The sequence below is a fragment of the Protobothrops mucrosquamatus genome, unplaced genomic scaffold (assembly GCF_001527695.2).
Source record: "Protobothrops mucrosquamatus isolate PMUCROS unplaced genomic scaffold, P.Mucros_1.0 scaffold2715, whole genome shotgun sequence".
Taxonomy (NCBI): Eukaryota; Metazoa; Chordata; class Lepidosauria; order Squamata; family Viperidae; genus Protobothrops; species Protobothrops mucrosquamatus.
The window spans coordinates 104,301-128,395 of record NW_015388758.1 but is presented as its reverse complement, the minus strand read 5'-3'; the positions used below and the strand labels follow the sequence as shown (position 1 = coordinate 128,395).

Here is a 24,095-nt window from a genome sequence, read left to right as displayed (position 1 = left end):
AGAACCCTGGGCACCCCACTATACACTTCCCTCCATGTGGATGCAGTTCCATTGAGGACCATACTCTGAGTATGGCCAGTCACCCAGTTACAAATCCATCTAGTGGTAATGCTGTCTAACCCACATTTTTCTATCTTATCACATAGTAGGTTGTGATCTACTTAATCAAATGCCTTACTCAAGTCCAAGTAAATTATATCCACAGCATTCCTCTGATCCACTAATTTTGTCATTTGGTCAAGGAATACAATAAGATTTGTCTGGCATGATCTGTTTTTGACAAACCCATGTTGGCTTTTAGTAATGACTTTGTTTGCCTCTAGGTGTTCGCTGATTCGTTGTTTGATTATCTTTTACAGAATCTTCCCAAGTATTGAGATCAGGCTGATAGGTCTGTAATTTCCTGGATCCATTTTTCCCCCTATTTTGAAGATGGGAACTACATCAGCTCTTTTCCAGTCCTCTGGTAGTTCCCCAGTGCTCCAGGATCTTTGAAAAATATAGTTCCGTAGTTCTGAGATCATATTTGCCAGTTCCTTGAGAACCTTGGGTATAATCCATCTGGTCCTGGTGATTTGAACTCGGCTAGGCTGGACAGGTGCTCACTTACCATTTTCTTGCCATCTTAACTTGTGTTTCTATTCTGTTTTTTATGGCACTATTTTTGATAGGTTGGTCTGTTTTTTCCCTTTGTGTAAAGACAGATGCAAAAAACGAGTTAAATAGTTCTGCTTTCTCCCTGTTGCTTGTCACCTTCTTGCCACTTTCACCCACTAATGGACTAATCATTTCCTTCACTTTTTTCTTGTTTTTTACATGTTGAAAGAAGCTTTTTTGTTATTTTTGACTTTGGTCGCAAGCCTTAGTTCATTTTGAGCCTTAGCTTTCCTCAATTCAATTATTTTATATACATTATATATTTTATATACATTATATCAGATATAGGCAATTAATTTTTCCAATGGGCCACATGAGAAAGAGACTGTTGTGGAGGGCCACTGGCCCACCACCCTGTCACTGCCAATGTTCTGCCTGCCATAGTTGCTGCCGAATGCACTAGGACTGCCTGCGGGATGAATGTAGCCTACAGGCCATAAAATGTCCAGGTCTGCAGTATATGATATTGTACATAAAATTGTTACCTCTCCCAAAGAGAAATAGTGTTGTGGTATTTGGGAATCAGGATAAACATTCTCTAAATACCAGGAAAAAGGTTTGCACTGTAGCTTCTGTCTTAGTCCAAGTCGTGAAGAAATGTCTCCATAATCCACCTTTGTAACTCCTTTAAAGAAGTATATATTACTGTTAAAGTCTGCCAGAGAACCACAATATTATGTTTTCTTTTGTACAGTTTAAGTGAAATATAAATACAGTGTAAATCATATTACTTCAAAACACCAATCTTTACAGATAATCTTTATAAAAGGACTCTGAAAAATTATAATAAATTGGATTTTAAACTGAATATTAGGCATGGATACAAATTTGGCTTAAAAAGTAATTCTTTAATTCAGCCTGTCAGCCCTGTCCTAGCTGGCTTTCTAGGAAAGAAAAAACGCTTGACTCCATCTGAAGGTTTCAAGGATCTTTTACTAGAGACAACGGATACAGCGAAAGCGAGGCTAAATCTGAAGAAAACCCACACAAATTTCTACATTGTTCCAAACCTTTAGCCCTCCCCCATTTGACTAGTTCATCAGTGTCCAATAGGATGGTAGCTGGATATTTTAAGAACAGGACACTTCAAGAAGCAGTTAATATTCCATTCCCAGGTCCTGGGCATTCAAAATTGTTTTCAGACCTCTGCTTCCTATTTGCAATAGTCTCCCCTTTTCCCTCCTTTTACAAGAAGCCCTCTTACCCCCCCACCCCCTCCCTTTCTAGATTGTGACAGGCTGCAACACAAGTGGTGGGGAAGGCAGCCTAACATGCTGCCCCTCTTCCCAGGGACATTAGTTCTGGAAAGAGAAAGAGACAGAGAGTGTTTTGTGCAGATATTAGTTATGGAATCTCTTGAGTAGTCTGGGAGCAGGCACATGCCATGCATCTACCCATTCTATTTCAGAAGGGGAAAATGTTTCCAGGCTACTAAGTATTGAACTTTTCCTCTGTGCTTCCAGGCATCAAGAATGTTTTCAACGTCAAAATGCTGTTCCCCTTCAATCAGGATGGGGTTGGACATGCTCCCGGCTCCGGTTAGTGCCAGTTTCAACAAGCTGCAACAATATTGGATGAAATTTTTCCTAGGTCTTTGGGAAGTGTTAGCTGTACTGTTATATGGTTGATGATTTTACAAATGGGAAAAGGGCCAATGTATTTGGGCTCCAGTTTTCTGGACCTCTGTCTAGATTGGAGGTATTTAGTGCAGTGGTTCTCAACCTTCCTAATGCCACGACCCCATTCACCCACGTGACCACACGTGACCCACACGCACGCACCCACGTGACCCACACGTGACCCACGCACACACCCACGTGACCACACGTGATCCATACGGACGTACCCACGTGACCACATGTGACCCACACACACACACCCACATGACCACACATGACCCACACGCATGACCACACGTGACCCAGGAGCATAGACATGGCTCTCCTGCTCGAGCTAGAGCGACCCCCTCAGCCGGCCGAATCTCGCCGCCGGGAAGGAGAGGAGAGAAAAGAATGGGAGAGGGGACAGGAGAGGGGGAGAAAGGGGGGTAGAATTTAGAAAAGAAAAGGAAAGAAAAAGAAACTTTTGTGCGGAGCCAGCAATCGCGGAGCAAGACGCCTGTTTGGTGTGGAGGCAGGCAAGCCCAGGTGCTCCTGGGCGGCCATGGCAAGCGGCAGCGACGACGCAGGGCGACCACCAGCTGGGCCACCAGCTGGGCCAGCCCAAGGGAAGTAAGCACCCGCCGGGCCCCACGCGCACCAGCAACCCTCCCTGTGCCCGCCGCTGCTCCGCTAGCCTTACCTTGGCCCCCGCACGTTCGGTGCAGTGGCAGGCAGACCCAGGTGCTCCTGGGCAGCCATGGCAAGCGGCAGCGATGACGCAGGGCGACCACTGGCTGGGCCACCAGCTGGCCCAGCCCAAGGGAGGTAAGCACCCGCCGGGCCCCACGTGCGCCAGCAACCCTCCCTGCGCCCGCTGCTGCTCCGCTAGCCTTACCTTGGCCACCGCACGTTCGGTGCAGTGGCAGGCAGACCCAGGCGCTCCTGGGCGGCCATGGCACGCGGCAGCGAGGGCGCAGGGCGACCACCAGCTGGGCCACCAGCTGGCCCAGCCCAAGGGAGGTGAGGCACCCGCTGGGCCCCACGCACGCCAGCAACCCTCCCTGCGCCTGCTGGCTTCCCACCTCCCACCCCTGGCCCTCTTTTACTTACATTTAGGAGTTGCTCAGCAAGGAGGGGTGGAAACGTCCAGAAAGCTCGCCTTAGCTGCAGACAACTTGCAGCACCGTTTGCAGACTGGGACTTTTGGCGGGCTCAGCAGGGCAGAGACAGCTTGGACAATTCCTATTGGCTTTTGAAAGCCAATAGAATTAGACTATTTTAAAGAGAGTCTATTCTATTGGCTTTCAAAAGCCAATAGATTCTATTGGCTTTCAAACGCCAATAGAATAGAGTCTCTTGAATAGAGTCTATTCTATTGGCTTTCAAAAGCCAATAGAATAAGACGGAGTAGCACAGCTAAGGAAAAGGGGAAAAAAATGGCGGACTGCGTTGTTTGGCGACCCCCGTGAAATGGTCGTTCGACCCCAAATGGGGTCGCGACCCTCAGGTTGAGAACCGCTGATTTAGTGGAAAGGTTGATAGACTGTCTCCAATTTTGAAATCCTTTGATTTAGTACATTTTTTGTCAGCAGTATTGTGTGCAGTACGTGTGTCATCTAGCACTCTATGGACCAGGGCCAGGTGTTTTGTAGTTGGGTGATCCAGTCAGCCAGGGCCAGGTGTTTTGTAGTTGGGTGATCCAGTCAGCCAATGAGGTGGTCTGGGATGTATTTTGGGGCAGCTCCGGCATAGCCACAAATTCTTGTCCCATAGTCACTTTAAAAGGGATGAAACCAGTGCTACTATGCAGGGAGGTATTATATGCTACTTCTGCAAATGGGAGGAGATCTGACCAACTGTCCTGCTGGTAATTAATACAATATCCTAAATATAACCCTGTTAGTCTGTTCACAGGCTCCATTGGTCTGTGGATGATGGGAACTGCTGAGTCCCTACTTGATGCCTAATAATTTTAAAAATGCATGCCAAAATAGTGAAATGAATTGAACTCCCTGGTCTGAGATTATGTACTCTGGTGGCCCATGTAGCCTGTAGATGTGCTATACGAAGAGCTTAACTAGAATGAGGGTTGAGGGGATCTCTGAGCAGGTATGAAGTGCAGCTGTTTGGAAAACAGGTCTGTCACAATTCAAATAATGGAGTTTCCTGAGCTTTCAGGAAGCTCAACAATGAATTTCATAGACATTTCCTTCCAAGGTGCCTGGGTTCTTGACACAGGCTGTAGCAGTCCTGGCACTTTTCCTGGACGTTGTTTTGCTGTTGCACATACTGGGCAACTATCCACATATGCCTCAATGACTTTTTTCAGGGATGGTCACCAGAATTGGTGTTTTATCAGGTGCAGGGTTTTCATGAACCCAAAACGTCCTACTGTCTTTGAGTCATGATTCTTTTCCAGGACCAGTCTGCTGGTTTTTTGGGGACATATAGTTTTCCTCCAACCCACACACAGCCTTCATGCAAAGTGAAGTCATTATTATGGTTGATAAACCAGTCATCATCTTTTAAGGCTGATTTTAGCACTTAAATTACTTGGTTAGTCATGGGCTTAGGCTGCTTTGCTTGAGCTCTTGTAACAACTGGAACTGCTATTTGCCATGAGGGGATAACTGGGCGAACAAGTTCTAGTTTAGCGTCATTGTATTGTGGCATTCTAGATAAGGCATCTGCCAAAAAATTACAGCCCCCTGGGATATAGCATAAAGGGGAAATTGAAACGGTTAAAGAACTATGCCCAGGGAACATTGCAGAGTAAGCAAACTTACAAAAAGGGGATCTCTCTCTCTGTCTCTCATACACGTACACACACATGGGAAGGTGGTGTGCAAGCAGGCGAGAGGGCAAACTTGCAGATTAGCTTTGTGGTCTATTCTTGCCTCCTCCCCTCCCTAAAATCCAGGCAATAATAAAACTCTTTGGATTGAATGAGAAGTTAGGAATTGGTGTGAGTTGAAATTAAAAGGCCGAGTCAACTCCCCCTCCCAATTATTTTGTCAGAGACAAAAATACTTCCCTTCATCTGCTCTTTTATAATTTAATCCAGCCTTACCCAAACTAATATATTTTGGGTGTCATGAACCACAGTTCCCATCATCCTGTGGCTATGCTGGCTAGAAATGCAATGCCTTATTTTCTCTGCAGTATGTGCCTAGGAGGCAGTAGGTCTGTGGGATTTAGATGTATTTAAACATTTGTTTCTTCTGCCTAATTTATTAAATCAACATCTAATTTAAAATTAAAAGTTTCTGAGAAATCCAAGGTGGTTTACAAGAAAACTCTCAAAGACAGCTATTGTAAAGCATCACTAGCACTGCTTAAAACAATATTAAAAGTGTGTATTTTAAGAAAGAAAAATAATAGTAGTAATTTATTTAGTACTGTTTGACCATAAAATGTGTTGCTGTTTATATATGCCTGGCTGAACAATGTGTTTGGAGTTGCCTCTAAACGGGTGAGGGTTGCACTGTTCATATTTTCCTTGGGAGAAAGTTCTATAATGGGGGTGCTGTCTCTGAGAAGGCTCTGCTTGTGGCCACTGTTCTATAAATCAAACCAGGGGGACCATCTGGTCTAAATGGATGGTAAACATAGATGATTAGGGGGCTGGAGACTAAAACATATGACAAATGTTTGTGGGAATTGGGTATGTCTAGCTTAGTGAAAAGGACTAGGAGTTGTGACATGATAGCAGTGTTCCAATATTTGATGGGCTGCCACAGAGAAGAAGGGGTCAACCTATTTTCCAAAGCATCAGAAGGCAAATAATAGATGGAAACTAATCAAGGAGAAAACCAGCCTAGAACTAAGGACTTGTGAAAACAACTAACCAGTGAAAAGGCTTGCCTTCAGAAGTTGTGTATGCTCCATCACTGGAGGCTTTTAGTAGAGATTGGATATTCCATTGTCTGGAATGGTATAAGTCCCCTGCTTGAGCAGGAGCTAGGACTAAAGACCTCAAAGGTCTCTTCCAACTCTTATTCTTTGAGAGAAGTGCTGCCAACCTCTCCCCCTCTCCTTGTCCCTTCCTGGGCACAGAGAGAAGAAGGGAAGGAAGGAGGGGAGGGAAATAGGAAGAAAGTAAGGGAAGGAAGGAGATGGGAATGAAAAGGAGGGAGGCAGGGAAGAAGGGGAGGGAGGGAGGAAGGAAAGAAGGAGAAGGAAGGAAGGAAAGGAAGAAAGAAAGGGAGGGAGGGAGGAAGGAAGGAAGGAAGGAAGATTGGAATAAGAGGGAGGGAGGGAGGGTCTGAGGAAAGTCCTGCCTTAGCACTTGGCCACCAGCAGCCGTTGCCCTTTTGCCATCCCCTGGTGGTCTCCCATCCTATTGCTGAGGATGCTTTGGTTACAAAGCCAAGTTTCCTCGCATGGAGAGTGGGCCTCCCTCTGACCCACACACTTTGTCCTCCTTCACCCACCATGAGCAACCTGGCCAAGGAGAGTGAGCACAGCAGCAGCAGCATTGAGGAGGAGGTAAGTGCAGCTGGGCGCCCTCTTGGGGAAGTGCGGCTAGGCTAGGCAGGGCTGTGGGGTCCTGGTGCTGTGGCAGCTGGCTGGGCACTTGACCTCCGCTGCCCAGGGCTCTGGGCAGTCCATGCCACTGACCAGGGGCCCTGTGCATAGCCTGAGGCTCAGTGAGGCTCCTCCAGTGGACCATGCCCTGGCGCTGGCTCTGGTCCCACCCACCCTTCCCCACCCTCGGATGCACCCCAGTCCTGCCCAGGGCCACACAGGTGCCCCTGACGTGAATGACATCAAACTGGCCACGTCCACTCAGTAGTCCACGCCCATGCCAGCCACGCCCCACCCAGTAGGCCATGCCCATGCCACCTGGCTCCCCAATGGCAACCACGATGCTGATGCAGCCCTCAATGAAATTGAGTTTGACACCCCTGCTTTAGGAAGTGTCTCCAGGTCAGGGGTGCCCATCGCACCATGTAAGCTTCCTTTTCCTATACTGCCCATTGCTGCTCTGTTTCTGTGAGTTTCTTTGTACACACAGGGTTTTAAAGCTCTGTATTCATTTTTTTGTAGTAATAAGCGCTCATGGCTACACTGGTAGCATCTGCTTGGATGATGAAAGGGGCATTTGGATTGGGATGCTGAAGCACCAGTTCAATGGCAAACAGCTGCTTTAATATCTCAAATACAACCTCATACTCCATAGACCAGCGGTTCTCAACCTGTGGGTCGCGACCCTTTTGGGGGTTGAACAATGCTTTAAACAGGGGTTGCTTAAGACCATTGGAAAACACATATTTCCGATGGTCTTAGGAACCGAAACACCGCTCCTTTATCCGGCCGCCGCTGCCCTCCTCCTCCTCCTCCGGCTCCTCTGCCTCCAGGGCGCCCTTCTCCTCCGACAGCGCCTGCTCCTGCTGCCGTGCCATCGCATGCGCCGACGCTGCCCCGGGCCGGCTCAGCTGCGTGGGCGGCCGGGCCAAGCCGAGCCAGGTCTGGGCCGTTGCTGCTGCTGCTGCCGCTGGACTGCTCCGCCGCCGCTGCCGCTGCTGGTTGAGCTGAGCTGCAGTACCGAGCCGGTCCCGCCTCCTGGTTGCCCGGCCGCCCTCTGCCCCCGGCCACCCTCTGCACTGCGCCGGAGCCTCCCCCGCGCCACCCGGCCCACCTCCCTCACCGTCAAAGGCCACCTTGGCCCTCTGGCGCCCGGCGCGCCCTGGGGTTGGCGGGCAGGAGCGGCTCCTTCCCAGCTCACCGGGCTCTGGGCCTCGGAAGCGGCCAGGTGGCGGTGATGCCTGCATGTGCGTCAGAGGCCAGCCGGCCGGGCCGGAAGGGGAGAAGCGGCACCTTCCGAGCGGGAGCTGGCGCTCCAGCAGCGCCCTTCTTGCGTGCGACGAGTCGGGGAATGGTTGCGGCGGTGAAGGGCTACGCAGCGTGGAAAGGGGCTCCCGCGACCCCACCGCTGCGATGGCGCTCAGGAGGCTGGAGGGGTGGGCAGGTCCCAGGGGGGCGGCTGGGAGAGGGCAAGAGGTGCCGGGATGAGGATGGGGGGCTCCAGGTTTGCGGGCACGAGAGGGTGGCCGGCGGCTCTGAGGCGCGCAGATCCTCCGCGTGGCTTCCAAGGCCCCGGAGGTGCCGCCGCTTGGCTGTCCGCCAGGCTGTCCGCCAGAGCCTCCCCCCCGGGCAATTATGCAGAGCTGCCTGTGCGTCCTTGGCAGCGCCTGCAGGCAAGGCTGTGTGCCCAGGCCGAAACACCGCACTTTTCCTACCGCTTCTCCTCCCGTTAGTCAAAGAGGCAGACGCGATTTCCCTTTCCCTGGTTCTTTTCATCTGCGCTGGAAAGGACAATTTGGGCTATTTTATTACCGGTACCTGTTGCTTGTTTTATTATTTGTTGCCTTTGCTGAACCAGGCAAAATTGGTTAAAGTGATTTTCAGGAGCTGCAGAATGCCTCCAAGTAAAGCCACAGCAATTACCTGGCCAATTTTCCCTGCTAAGGCATCTGTGTGTGTCTCCAGACCTTACTGGACTACCATCCCCAGCAGCCCTAAAAAGCACTGTGGAAGAGTGGGGAATGCTGGGAGTTGCAGTTCATCACCATCTGGGAAAACATGACTCTCCAAAGATCATTCCTTCCTTCCATCCATCCATCTCCTTCCCTTCCCCTTCAAGCTCTCCTTCCTTCCTTTCTTCCTTCCTTCCTTCCTTTCCCCTTCAATCTCCTTCCTTCTCCATCTCCTTCCTTTCCCCTTCAATCTTCCTTCCTTCCTTCCTTCCATCTCCATCCCTTCCCCTTCAATCTCTTTCTCCTTCCTTCCTTCCCCCTTCAATCTTCCTTCCTTCCTTCCCCTTCTCTCCCTCCCAACATTTTTGAGCAAGGAAGAGTAAGCTTCTCCAGCAAGCATTGCTGTATTGTTTTTGTGATTAATCACTATGCTTTAATTATGTTCAATTCGTAACAATGAAAATACACCCTGCATATCAGATATTTACATTACGATTCATAACAGTAGCAAAATTACAGTTATGAAGTAGCAACGAAAATAATTTTATGGTTGGGGGTCACCACAACATGAGGAACTGTATTAAAGGGTCGCGGCATTAGGAAGGTTGATAACCACTGCCATAGACCATTTTTAAGGTTGGCTGAGTTTAGGCTTCCCCTCCCTTTTCGTTTTTAGCAAGTTTGTAATGGGTAGAACTATTTGTGCAAAAGAAGATATCAACTGACGATAGAAATTCACAAATGCCAAGACACTTTGAAGATGCTTTTGGGTCCAGTCAAGGACCACATGCATCTTTTCAGGGTTCATTTCTATGCCATCATGGGATATATATGATAACATAAATAGTCAATTCTCTCTTTGTGGAATTCACATTTGGAAAGCTTAGCATATAGTTGGGCAGCATGGAGTTTTCTTAGCACTGCTCACACCAATTTCACATGCTCTGTCATGGTTTCAGTATAAATTAGGATGTTGTCAAAGTACACTAGGATCTCCTTGTATAGATGTTCATGCAGTACTTCATTTATCAGGAAGTGCCCTGAAGCCCAAAGGGGAAGATCCAGAACTGGAAACATCCTAGAGACAGTTAAATGCAGTTTTCCATTCATCCCCCTTTTTAATTCTCACTCTGTAATAAGCTTCCCACAAATTCAGTTTAGTGAAGAAGGTCTCACCATCTGGGTTGGCCAGCCCACACTTGTGGTTGAGCTGCAGCAGCTTGGGCAGCCTACTGTTGGAGTGTGGGTCCTGGTGCTTGGATTTGGGCTCCTGTCAGCCTCCTCCCCCCCCCGCTGCAGCAACCGTCATCACTCCATCCCCTCCTTGATCTCTAGACGCTGAAACAGCCTGCAAGGAAATGCAAGCCAGGGCTTCTTGGACCCAAAGGTTGTCTACAGTCCCCTTCAATGCTTCCATGTCTTGCTCAATCAGCATGCCATCAAGGTCTGAGTCACTGGGCCCCTTCCTCTTCAAGCTCCATGCCTGATTCTCTTCAGTGGGTTCCTTTACCTCCCCGGGTGAGGTTCACTCCGGAGAATCTCTTGTCCCATTCTTCTTTCCAGCTGATGCCCATTGACCACCAAGGTTTCAGTTGCTCGTCACTAGCCTCCGCCTCTCCTGCCCATTCCAAGGGTCTGCCTAGCCATGGGGCTTGGCAATTGCTTCTCCCCCGGCATCAGCCTCCTCTTAGTCACTCACATGAGACGACATCTGTGGCACAGTCCCCACGGTAGCTTGGTGGCTCCAGATTGACCATTTTTGCAGATCTGGCCTAATGTCAGCCTTGCCCCAGCTGACTTCTAGGAAATAAAAATAAAAAACCTTCCATCTGAAGGTTTCAGGGATCTTTTACTAGAGACAACTAACTGTATGCAGCGAAAGGAAGGCCAAATCTGAAGAAAACCCACACAAATTTCTAGGATGGTAGCTGGATATTTTGAGAACAGGACACTTCAAAAAGCAGTTAACATTCCATTCCCAGGTACTGGGCCCCCAAAAGAGGCTGGATGAAACTTGTTCACACTTCTGCTTCCTGTTCGCACTGGTCTCCCCCTTTTCCCCCCTTTTACAACAGGCCCTCTTACCCCTAATATCCCCCCTCCCTCTTTGGCTTGTGGCAGGCTGCAGTGCAAGTGATGGGGAAGGCAGCTGAGACAGCCATTTTGATTAAAAAATAGCTAGGACATTCCCTGATTTGACTTAGAACTTCAATCCAATTATTTTGGAATTCAAATCCCTGTATATCAATAAGCTACTAAAATTAGATGAAAGTGCAGAAAGTGACATTCTTTAAAAAGATTAAGTGTACAGGATGTCAGACAAATAACAGCAGGGAATATAAGGGATCTTTAAATTGTATTATTTAGTTAAGAAGATAATTAAATTTATAGGCAATGTTTCTTACCTTTTTATATCATTAGGTTGCAACTTTTTGTGCAAGAAAAGTTTCTCTAACTTGGACATTTTCATAAAGTGATTACAGATAGTCCTCAACTTATGACCATATTGGAGACTGCACATTTTATCTGCAAGTGGTGATGGTTATTAAATGAGATTGTCTTGTTAAATAATCCCCTATCCCTGCTCTCACTGATGCAGTTGTTAAACAACTGTGCAGGTTTTTAAAAGGAGAATAGGATGTCCTGGGAGGCCTAGCACAGGCCCAGCCCCACCTGTCCTGGGCTTCCCAAGGACTCCCACACCCTAAGAGACCCATGCTCTGCTTATCATCCCTCGGGATCTCTATAGTGCTTGGACCTGCTTTTCCCCAACTGGATCCTTGCAGGTCTTTTTCCTTCACTGGGTCCCACAGGCCTCGAACATGCTTTCCACTCCACTATGCCCCACACCTTCCTCCTCAATTACCTTTCAAAAATCTTTGGGGCTCAGGAAGTTGGGATAGGGAAGGAGGACTGGGCACTCTAGTGTTGGGCTGCATGTCGCAATCCTACAAGCAACTCTAGTTTTCTAAGCAACTACTTTCAGGATTGCGCTGTACAGCCCAGCAACAGAGCAGCATGCTTTGCTTTGCATTTCTCAGATAAGCAAAGCAAAGTAGCACAATCCCAGAAGCGACCACTCAGAAAAATGGCAGCTAATTCTAGGATAATGCCATGCTGCTCAGCAAGAGAGAGGTTTGTCCTCCTACCCTACCCTGGCCTCCTGAGCTTCAGAGGTCTTTGAAAAGTGAGAAGGAGAGTGTGGGGGCTTGGTGGGATGGAAAGCAGGCTCAAGACCTGAGGGGACCCAGGGGAGAAATGGAGGCAGGAGAGAGGCAGGGGGCACTGTAATGTCCCTGCAGTCAAGTAAGGGCAAACAATTGGGGGAGCAGCCATAATTTTCAGACCAAGTCATAAGTAGTTTTTGGGGGGCTCACTGTAACTTTGAATGGTTGCTAAGTGAGCTATTGTAAGTCAAGGACTACCTATGTCTCCACAGATGCAGACTAGAAGTACAGAGACCAGAGATATAGAAGTATAAACAAAAAAATGAGAACAGAAGTACAGATATGTGTGCAGAGAAAACCTACTTAGGCTCCTATCCCCTTGTGAAGAGAGAAGTGGGACAAAGACAGACTTTTTGGTTGTGGCCCCAGTTTTATGGAATGTGCCTTATTCTCTCCCATCTGATATTTTGGAACATAGCAAAGATTCTTCTTTTTCAGTGGAGCCCAGGTAGCATTAAAGTTGTTGGGATGGCACTTATGTTTCAGAATTCTTTGATAATTATGTTGATGTTTTTAAGTTGTTAAGGAACTAGATTCTATATGAATGGGTAATATTAACATTATTTTGACCAAGTAATAATATTAAGTAATATCTCACACACACATACACACGTGTAGGTGTATGTGTGAGTGTATAAACTATTGTGTAGTTGTGCATGCATAATATACATGCATAAGTGTATATGTACTGTTAATATTAAAGCATAATTGTATAATAAAGTAATAGTATTATGAAAGTGATATTTCAGTGCAGGAAATAAAGATATGCCAAACATATGTTAGACCTTTAAAAGAAATATTACATTTTAAAACAGGTCTATTTCCAACTGCCATAATATACAATACATACATATACACATGCGTACATACATACATATACACATGCACATATACATGCATATATATATGTATATGCCAATAACTCATCAAGTCAATAATACCATAATTTATGAATTTGACAGATGAAGGGGACTTAATGTAGTAGATATCAATTAGTATACTTGTATATTCAGCAAAAGCTGCAAAAAGGCAAATTGGGTAATTAACCACATCTGAGAGAAACGATTTTGCCAAGTATTATTGAAGAAAATTTTACATATTACCCAAATAAGAACCAAAAATAACTGGAAATCCAAAATAAAATTATATAATATCGGTATCAAGTTACATAGCTCAGTTTCAATTATTGGGATTTCTATGCTAAAGATGCCTTGCTCACCTGGAGAAATTATGTAAAAGAAAGTTTTGAACTCATCCATCCAAACTTCTGCAAGTCGCCTATTATTTTTATTAATAATTTGTCCAGTGCCTCCTGGAAAAGTATAAGGAGTGGCTTTTCGAAAAACATGTCCCACATGTGAACATGTTACGATTTCCAAAGTTCCTCCACACTGCCATATCTGAAAATGTCAAAAAAACCACTATTAAAAATCATTTAAAATAATAAATATAGTTCCTATACAATTCAAAATAAATTATAGTTGTATATTAAAACATGACCTGTACAGACTGAATTCTCAGGTGCTCCCTTTGTATCACTCCATTCTGGCATATGAACAAGGCTTATGTATGCCTTTAATAACACTGCAGAAACATTTATGTGAAGATTCTTCTGTTTCTACTGAAAATACACCCAAATACATGGAATTTAAAAGGATATTTCTTACTCTGAATGAAATCTCAAGGTTTTCTCCTCCCCATATATCCATTCCAGCATCATATGTTCCAATTTCTTGAAAATAATCTCTGTCTATGGAAAAGAGGCCTCCTGCCATTGTAGGTGTCCTAAAACAAGAATAAAATTTTCTGAACAGAAATGTGATATTTATCAATATTTAACAATGAACTCAAATGGTGAGTGCCAGTCAAAATGGAGATAAAATCAGACCACTAAGAAACAAGGAGACATTGGCTTACTCCAGAACTTTGGGGATATTCACTACAACATTCTATTATTGTACAGCACAAACTTTTTTCATTACCCAAACTGGTTATTGAAAAGTCCTTTTTACTGCTTATCAGAGAGTCCTTATTTAAACTCCTGGTTGTCATTGAATAATGGGTTTGTGTATTGTTACCAAAGAAAAAACATTGTTTCCCAATTTTGGGTAATTTACCCAGACTCAGGAAGCACTACTGTAGAGAGTAAAGAAAATAACTTTGATGGAGATTACAAAAGCAACAACGTGAAACACTGCTTAAATTAAAACAATAGGGGAGGATTATGAAAATGACTCAGACACTCCCCACCACCACCAGCAATTCACATGAATGTAATACAGAGATGAGGAGAGGAGTAATCAGACTTGCAAAATCTAAATAACCAATCTAAATAAATATATTTTGGGGTCTATTATGGAGTCTGCTTTGTAGGGTTGATAATTATCATCCAATTTGTATTACTCCAAAATCAAAGCATATTTATAATGTTATAACTAAAATAGTATAAAATATTTTTTTTCTTATTTAAGGTACATGTAATTCAATAGGATTAACTTTTTTTTTTTTTACCTCCTGGGTCTATTAAACTTTGTGGAGATGGTTTTTATGAAGTTTTTACAAAAAAGAAAAGATTAGCAAAACAGCTAGATTCTGAGCTATTCATAGATTCCAATTCCAGCCTCCCTCTTCTTTTATTAATTGGATTAATGATTGTGAAAATCAGGAAACAGCAATAATGCCTATTAAAAAGAAAGAAAAGAGATTTTCTAGATAATTATTGTCTAATAATTTATTAAGGATAATCAGCAAATTTTAAATGTGCTTTGAGATCCTTTGCCATTTATTGTAAGGATGAAGAATTAGAAAAAATATGAAAAAACAAGAGTTTTGAATTCTCAAATTGAGAAAACCAAAATTATGAAATATCTTGGAATATATTTTCAAGCTTCCAGTGGGAAAAATGCTTATACTATGTAATTCAGAAAATCATTTTTTTATTGATCATAGAGTGCTTTATCTATTTCTGCTACCTTAAAGTTATTGTCTGCTAAAGAGTGCTCCCAGTTAGGCTCTAATGATTACTATAGGCAGTCCTTGACTTATGATTACAATTGGGATCAGAATTTCCATTGCTAAGCAAGGCGGTTGTTATTTATTTATCTACTAAAATTTATATGCTGCCCATCTCACTATCCAGAGACTCTGAGTGGCTCAAGCGACTCTCATTAAATAAATAGTGTTTAATTTTACTTTATTTTTTGCCATGTTGCTAAGAAATGCATTGCAGTTGTCAAGTTATGGTCATTGTAACGTGCCATGCTTACATGATAAAAACAGGACTTTAGGCAGTCTACCTGGTTTAAGACCAATCACAGAACTAGTGCAACTATCCCCATTACCCTATCTCAGCCAACCACTCTTAGCACGCATAAAGCTGTTGCAGCCCTGGAAGCCCAGGCCTTCTCCTTACCCCACCAGGCCCAGAAGACCTCAGTCAGTTATAGGGGCCAGCAGCATTAAATTGCTTCACTTACTTTTGTATTTTATTGAACTTCTGACAGGCACATCCAGACAATATTAGGTGCAGCCTTTCTATAGAGTCCACCTTACATCTGTCTTTAAGCAAGTGTCATTTTCACAATTGTTCAAAAGTTCCTCATACAATTTGGAGAAGTCTTCCAAACAACTGCCAGAATTGGCACTCGCTTGCAAAACAGTACAAGGCAGCCTCTGTAGGAAGGCCATGCCTCACATCAGCTAGGCACACCTGCCAGCAGCTGCAGAAAAACATAAAGCTAAGTGGAATACTTCATGCATACTGCTGGGCCTTTAACCAGCTGAGGCCTCCTGGACACAAAGTGGGAAGCAGGCCTGGGCTTCCTGGCCCATGGTAGGTTTCCACAGACTCATGGGGTGAGGAAGGCCCTGGCCACATACTGCCAGGCCTCCCCCAACCCCATAAAGAAGCCCATACTCTGCTTAACAACTTGTGTGATTCGTTAACAACAACCAGGAAAGCCAGGATTGCTGTTGTTAGCAAAAAGGTCACGTTATATCTTGCTTAATGACTGCTTTGGTCAATAACCAGAAATTTCAGATTCAATTGTGGTTGTAAGTTGAAAACTACCTGTAAATTCCATCACAAAGGGCTGTAATGTTAAACCAGGGCAATGTTCTACCAACTGCTATACTGCTGGCAGGTATTAAAAGATACCCTATGCTACCCATTTATGCCCTCATGGCAAAGGCACTGTAGAATTACTGCTCATACTTCATTATGCCGCATGAAATTATACTCATTTACTCTCCCATAGCAAATACTGTGTATATGAATTCTTATTACAGTATAAGCTTTCCTCTCTACCACTCCAATGTTGCCAAATTCTATATCATATTGTTATTAAAAATCGGCAAGAGATGACATTCTCCAACAGTTTTTGTTGACTGAAACAAAAACTTTCAGTGACAAGATGCAAAAAACCTTACTGTTAACATATTAACTACATCTAACAGCTCTATATTTAGAATTTTAAATAATAGAATATAATTCTTTAGTTTTTGGTTATAGATATAGTTTTAGCTTTAAACCACACAATGATTCTCAGGTTTTAGACTATTTTTAATTCAGGTTTTAGATTGTCTTAGCTTTTTTCGCCCTTTCATTCATACGTGTCTAATTCTTGGAGACTGCTTAGGCAAGTCCCTTCAGTTTTCTTGGCATGATTTTTTCAGAAGAGGCTGCCATTCCTTTCTTCCTAAGGGGAGAGAAAGTGACTAGTCCAAAATCACTCAACTGGCTTTGTGCCTAAGATGAGACTAGAACTCTTGATTCTAGTCTAATGCCTTAACCATTACCCCAAACTGGCTTCTCCTTTTTAACTTAGTATTAAATATATTAGGATAGCATATGCCCAGGCACAGAAAGTCATCAAAATGGATGGTGCTTTAAGGTGCTATTGTTTTCTGAATTTTTATGCTGATCTTTGACTGAAATAAATATGATACCAATATTGAGCCAAGACATATTAAGTTCAATCAGCTACACACAGACTGGTCTGGTTCATGCAATGATTCCTTTATATTAAGCTATAGAAAAATATATGGGTTACAAAGATGTTATAAATCTGTTCATGTTAGCAACAGTGTCTATATAGATTGATTCTCATTACGCTATTTGTTTTGGGCACTATGCCAGATCTTTATTGCATATTTATTTATTTAAAATATTAATAAGTCAACTTTCAGGACAAAATTCTTCTCAATATGTCCTTAATAAATAGTGTAAAAGAAATCAATAAAACACTTATAAATCAAAAAGTTAAAAATCCCCATATGTTGTCATTAACAGATGATATCACAGGTACTGATCATATAACATTATGATCAATTAAGAGTTTTACATTAGACTTCCGGTTCCGGATCGCGGCGCCTGTAGCCATACGAAGAGACTCGTCTCCTCGTCGGCTAGTTTCCCTCCGCCGGTAGACCCTTATGCGGGTCAAAAGTCGCCCTGGAGGGTGCGACTTCTGTCGACAAGGCTTTGCTCGGCTACGGAGGAGCGGTGGCTCCTCCAGCTGTCCGAGCCATCTCTGAGGGCCGACGGAGAAGGAAGATCGGCCAGTAAAATGGCCAATCACCCAGCTGCTCCAAACCGCAAGTCAAAGAACATCTAAGCATTAAGAACCACCGTGGTGAACCCGGGTGAGATTTTTTTTTTTTGCTCCTCTCTTCATTCTATTTTGCTTTTTTTGCCTGTAAGAGTTTTGTTGGAATTACTTCCCTGTCTGGAAAAAGCAGCTTCTATATGTTTGGGAAGAAAGGCATTGAACAAAAGAATAGAAAAAAAATTCAAATACTATATTTTCTTTTTATCTGTTTTGGGGTACAGAAAAAACTTTTTCTTAAGAGCTCTACTATTATTTCATGCTGGAAGATTATTTCTTTTTTCACATTTTTCACATTCTTTTTTTATATTTTAAAAGATAGAAAAAAGGGGGGAAATGATGTCTGGAAAAGATTTTTTTAAAATCTACTGGACATCTAGTGGCGAAAACCTAATACTGCAACCTCTGGTTATTCTTTGGAGATGGAATAGGATTGACCTTCAAATTATTTTTGAAGAGAAAAGATAAGCTGATGCAGCAGTGGGAACTGTGGGGGTATTTAACTTTTATTAAATACAGCCTCCACAAAAAGAAAGAAAAAAGAGACACTCTTCAACTACTATCAAAATGGAGAAATCTCATTTACAATTAAACTGCAAACTTATATTGGAAAAGATTTATGAGGCTACTGCAGAAATATGTGCTACAATGAAAGAGTTTACTTCAGAATTAAGAACCAGAAGTTTCACTTCAAACATTCAAACTGATCTCCAGACTATATCTGACCATCCTATAAATCAAAACATACTAGAAAAGGAAACAACTGAGAAAAAAGAGACTTTACCTTACAAACATTTCATCTATAGCTTTGAGGATCAGAAGAACCAAAGATTGAGACTTAAAACTTTAAAGCAACGAAGCTTTAAGGATGAGAGAAATAGAGGCCTAATGCAGAGGATGGGACTACTATCTTTCCAAAGGGCACTGCAAGCAATAAAGAGAGATTTATCGGCTGAAAGGGAAGCTTGGTTAGGGAAGCCTGCCTGGCATAGAAAGAAGGCCAGAATAAGACTGAAAAGAGAAATTTCAAACTATCTGTAATGGATTAAAAGGCACAGTTGATTTATGGACTGTTTTAAGGATTAAGATTTAGAGTTAGAAATAAGGGGGAAAAAATAGGGGGGTGATTATTAGAACAGATATCTTAAAATAGATTAAGAATGTACTTTGTGGAATAATAGGTTTATTTTGATGAAAATTATTATGTATTGGAATAGAAAAAATGGTGGCTTTTTAGATTTGGACTGTTTCAATAATTAATTGTTTTAAATTAGTAAGATGATGTTTTTGTATGATAACATAGATGTGATAAGGCATGATAATTAATTGGATAAAATTTGAATCTTGTTTAATGAATTGAAATGATTTTAGGCTTAATATTATTTTGTTACTTTTAAGAGATTGATCGATTGATGGATTATATATATATAGGGTAGATTAATATTTTATTTTAATTAGGATATGTATTGTGTAGTGGAAGAAGAAATAAATGAGACTTGTGATAAAATGAGGGATGCGAGAGATTAAGAATTAGAATATATTTGGAAGGGATACCTGAATTGATAATTTGTTGATTTAAAGTTAAATTTGATTATGGTAATTGTAAACTTACAAAGTTTTAAAACAGGTTTAGCAGTTATAGAAATATAAATTAGAAATGGAACATTTTAAATGTATTATGCTATTTGAGGGAAATAAAGAGGGGACATTGAATGTATTGAGTTGAGATATTTACATATGGTTTTTATTCTTGAATGTTTGATTACCCTAACACCACGGTGTGTCCTGAGTACTTTGTCTTAAGAATAAAAAAAACCAATAAAATGTGTTTAAAAAAAAAAAGAGTTTTACATTACAGTAACACTTTTTGGTAACATAGAAAAGTTACTGACTAGGTTACCAACCTCAGTCATACTTGTATCTTATGCAGCATTTCCTGCAAATATTTTGGAAAAGTAATTATCAGCGCGATCACATTTTGGCCAGTATGCCACAAATGTATTGAAACTTCATTTCACCCAAAAATATTCATACTACCCTATACAAGCCAAAATGTCTAAACTAGAGATTATCTTGCAAGCCAACACTATCCTGATAACCTCAAGTTACAATTATTTTATAGATAGTCCTCCAGTTACAACCATTTGTTCAGTGACAGTTAAAAGGTACTGAATGAATAGTAGTTCCCATCAGTCTCTGAAGTTCCAGCCATTGAGCTTTCCCAGTATCACATGATCAAAATTCAGATGCATGGCAATTTGCCTATATTTTTGACATCCCTTGCCACTCATTACCAACTCCTACTTCTCTTCCATCTCCCTCCATCTTTTCCCTTTTCCTCATTCTGCAATTTAACCTCTACCTCAGCTGCCCCACCTGACTTTTGCTGCCCTCTTTCTCCTGTTTTTGATGAATGGTACCCAGCAAAGGCAGCTGCTGATCCTTTGTGAGGACTTTCCAAAGTCTTGAAAAGCTACAGTGAAGTATATGAGGCCTTGGGGGGAAGCCACATGGAGAAGCAACGGGGATAGGCAGCAGCAATGGAGTGCAGGGTGGTCAAAACAGCAGAAATGGGGGGGGGAGGAGATGTAAGAGTAGAAGTTGTGGGTAAGTATGATAGGGCAGAAGTCCTGGCCTAACAATCACAACTGGGACTATTGGAACTCCCACTACTAAATAATGCAGTCATGTGAAGTTTCACTATGAACACTTTGCTTAACAATGAAAGCTTAGTCCTAATTAGAGCCACAACCTGAGGACTACCTATTCCAAAAATATTTGAAACTTTTAATTATTTACATATTCATTATAACTTGTTCATATATTTATAAATGATCTTTTAAAACAAACTCATAATAGTATTGGTATCCAGTAATGCAAAACAAATAATTTATCATTTTAGCTCCGTATTCTCATCACTATATACAAACACAAAGGCATTAATTATTGCAAATGTATTATTTGGTTTTAATACTGGAATTCTTGAGTATGTTGCATGTCCATATAAATTTTATTAATAAATAACTTCTTAATTTGAAAATAAACCAACAACATCCATTTCTTGCTATACTGTCTTCAAAAATATTCTGAATTGCATGGTGTTTGTCAGCTTTTCTCAACCAGCTAGGTGAGAAATTGGCAGGAATAAATTTCCACAGGCATGATATGGAGATCATAGGGAAGCTGATGTGGAAATCATAGAAAGGTTGTGAAGCCATTACAAATGCATTACAAATGCATAATTATGATAAACTTATGGTTCAAATTTTATTTACTTATTTGTCATATTCATATTGCCCATCTCATAAAACATGACTTATTGGTTTAAACAGTGTAACAGCTTAAAGATTATTATTTTTGAGTGGAGGAATAGTTTCCATCTTCCTCTGGTTTTGGAAATGGACTAGTGGTTTCAGACTGTTTGATTGTGATCTTCTGAGAAATATAATTAATTAATTCATTAATCACAGAGCCTTGTACTTATTTCTAAACCTCAAAGGAATATCCATCAAACTGAATATCTATTAAACTATTCAGTTTAATCAAGAATCAGTTTTCTTTACCTAACTGGAAGAGTCCGATCACCTTTCCTTCTATCCATTTCTCTCTGAGGAACAGGATACCATCGGAAATTTAACTTCCAGTTGAATCCTCCATAAGTCATATCAGAGCCTGCCATATATTCAAATGTGTCATCACTGATTACATCAATGATAGGACAAACTACAATTTTCCTAGAGAAATAAATGACATGGATTGTTATAGACAAAAGATAATAACAGTGCTATGTGTTATTCACTGCGAGGAGCAATTATGCAGCTTATTATTAATTGATTTTCATTCTACTTATTAAACATTGGAGACTAACTATAATGAGGACAAGCCTATTAGAGCCCTATATGTCACTAAATCATCTGGACGCTTATTTAGATTCAGAAGTAGAGGATGAAATATTACAAAGATTATATCCAGTTAGCTTTAACAAACTAATATTCCACACAAAACATGTGAGATTCTTTGAAGCTCTACAGTTTTCAAAGTAAAATAGTAGCAAACTACAGCATTAACATTTGATGGACCCATATTAAAGTCTTCTTCGCTTTAAAAAAGCATTTGTATTAAAAAAAAAGACTGAGGAAAAGCAATGATAGTTGAAATTATAGGAATTTCAATCCAGTATATACACACAACTCATTTAAATATGGTTATGTTCTGTTGCTTATTTTTGTCAAAACATGCTCTACTGCACAACAAAAGCCTCAAAAGGATCTACAAACTTTAATCATTGTTTTGAAAGAGTATTGTTATAAACACATTTAACTAAATTAATAAATATTAATCTTTAACACATTTTATAAAATAACCACCTGTTAGCTTTAATCCGTGCTAACAGAGGCTCAAGCCAACCTAGAGTGCATTCACAATGAGCATCTAAAAAGGTAATGACTTGGCCTTTGGAGGCAGCAGCTCCTTTCAATCTGGCTCTGATGAGTCCAGAACGCTGCTCCATTCGAATCACATACACTGGTATTCGTAATTTTTTCACAAAGTTCTCCAATGGTCTCTTCAAGAAGTCTGAAAAACAGTGTCGAACAAAAAGTGACTTAAATGTTTCTTGCATATAAAACCCTTAATAGTATTAGTCAAATTCGTAGGCTGACTTTGATCTAAATTACCTCTCAATTTGATCAGTGACAAGACAATTAAGCAGAGTTGTCCTTTCTTTTTTTTGGCAATTCTTTCTGAAGAAACAGAAAGTTTGACTCACCATGAAGTTTTTTCTGGATGCAGAATATACAAGTGACATAGTTAACATAGTTAACAAGAAGGTAGAGCCTTCTTACTCTATCTTTACAAGAAGCAGGAACTTGATATGCATAAAGTACACGAATATCTGCAAAGACAATATTTACCTAAACTTTCACAAGCTTAAAGACAACTTATGAATGAACCAGTAACTACTTTTGAAATACCAGAAACTATTAAAAATGAAATCAGGTAAAACTCTAGGTCTAGATGATCTTACAAGCCAACATTATAAATGCTTTTAGAATCAACTCCTTCAGCCACTAAAGCAGAAGTGTCAAACTTGCAAAGTCACATAATGTGTTGCGACGTATCACAACTTTTTTTTCCATTGCCAGCAATGGGGTGGGCGCAGTTTTGCCATGATGCATCCGGCCCGTGGGCCGGCAGTTTGACACCCCTGCACTAGACTAGAGGATATAATGAATGGAGTATTACAGGGAACAAAGATACCTCAAACCTGGAAAGAAGGTAATATTGTGTTATTACCAGAAAAGTGTAAAAAACTATAGATCAATTTCATTATTAAATAATGATTATAAACATTTCACTGCAATTTTGGCAGAAAGATTGAAGAAGGTTTTACAGACATATATATATTAAGCTCAATCTGGCTTTTTGCCAACAAGACAGTTAAAGAGACAATGTGAGGACCGTTTTGAAAATTATTGAATACCTGCAATATCATGAGAAACAGGCAGCTTTAATAGTTTTTGCATACAGTAAAGGCCTTTGACAATTTAAATTGGATTTTTATGTTTAAAGTTTTGGAAGATACGGCTTTTGGGGAGAAATTTATTCAAGGGGTTAAAGCAGATTATACGTCAGAACAAGCAAAGATTATTATTAATGGAGATTTAACTAAACTATGTGAAAATCAAAAAGGTACGAGGCAAAGATGCCCCTTATCTTTTCTGTTGTTTATACTGGTATTGGAAGCTTTGAATAGGAATATTAGGCAAGATGAGAAAATAACAGTTACAAATATCAAAAAGGAAGTTTATAAATTGAAAGCATTTGCTGATGATTTAATTATATTTTTGAAATGCCCAAAAACTAATATAGAATATTTGATAAAGAAACTAAATGAGTTTGGAGCTTTAGTGGGCTTTAAAATAAATAGAAAATAACAATGCTTTTTAAGAAGTTGGGTTGTAAGGCGGAGAAAAAGGTGAAATACCTCGGGGTTATATTAACAAATATAAATGCTAAACTGTTTCAAAATAATTTTGTGCCTCTTTGGAATGATATTAAAAAGACTTATTAAGATGTTTTACCAAAGATACTTTTTTTGTTTCAGGCTTTATCAATACTTATGATACTCCATTTAAACAATGGCAGATAGGTATCTCTAAGTTTATATGGCAAGAAAAAAATAAAGAAGATATAAATTATTGCAAGCTGCTAAGATAATTAGAGATTTGGATTTAACAGATTTAAAATTGTAATTTAATGCCTGTTTTTTGGTCTGGCTAAAAGAGTGGGTGATCCTCCAAAATAAGATGTTACTCAAGCTAGAGGGCCATGAATTAAGATTTGGACAGGATGACTATTTATGATATGATAAGGTTAAAGTAAATGATGATTTTAATATTCACTTCATTAGACATGTCATCCTAAGAGTTGGGAATAAATATAAAGTAAGGTTCTCTGTGAAGATGTCTCTTTAGGTATCTCTTAGGAAGATTTTTTTAGAAAATAAATGGTGGCAAGGGCAGA

At 41.2% G+C, this 24,095-nt stretch overlaps 1 protein-coding gene across 1 annotated transcript in view; it reads right to left on the bottom strand.

The window, feature by feature from the left end:
* The window catches only part of GALNT1 (polypeptide N-acetylgalactosaminyltransferase 1), a 102,689-nt gene that overhangs the window by 19,353 nt on the left and 59,241 nt on the right, over positions 1-24,095 (bottom strand). The window contains exons 4-8 of the mRNA XM_015825611.1: positions 21,938-22,145; positions 21,134-21,304; positions 13,632-13,749; positions 13,184-13,364; positions 1,143-1,282 (exon numbers count right to left, since the gene is read on the bottom strand). Coding sequence (XP_015681097.1) covers positions 1,143-1,282; positions 13,184-13,364; positions 13,632-13,749; positions 21,134-21,304; positions 21,938-22,145 — 818 coding nt within the window. The remainder of the gene's footprint in view (positions 1-1,142; positions 1,283-13,183; positions 13,365-13,631; positions 13,750-21,133; positions 21,305-21,937; positions 22,146-24,095) is intronic.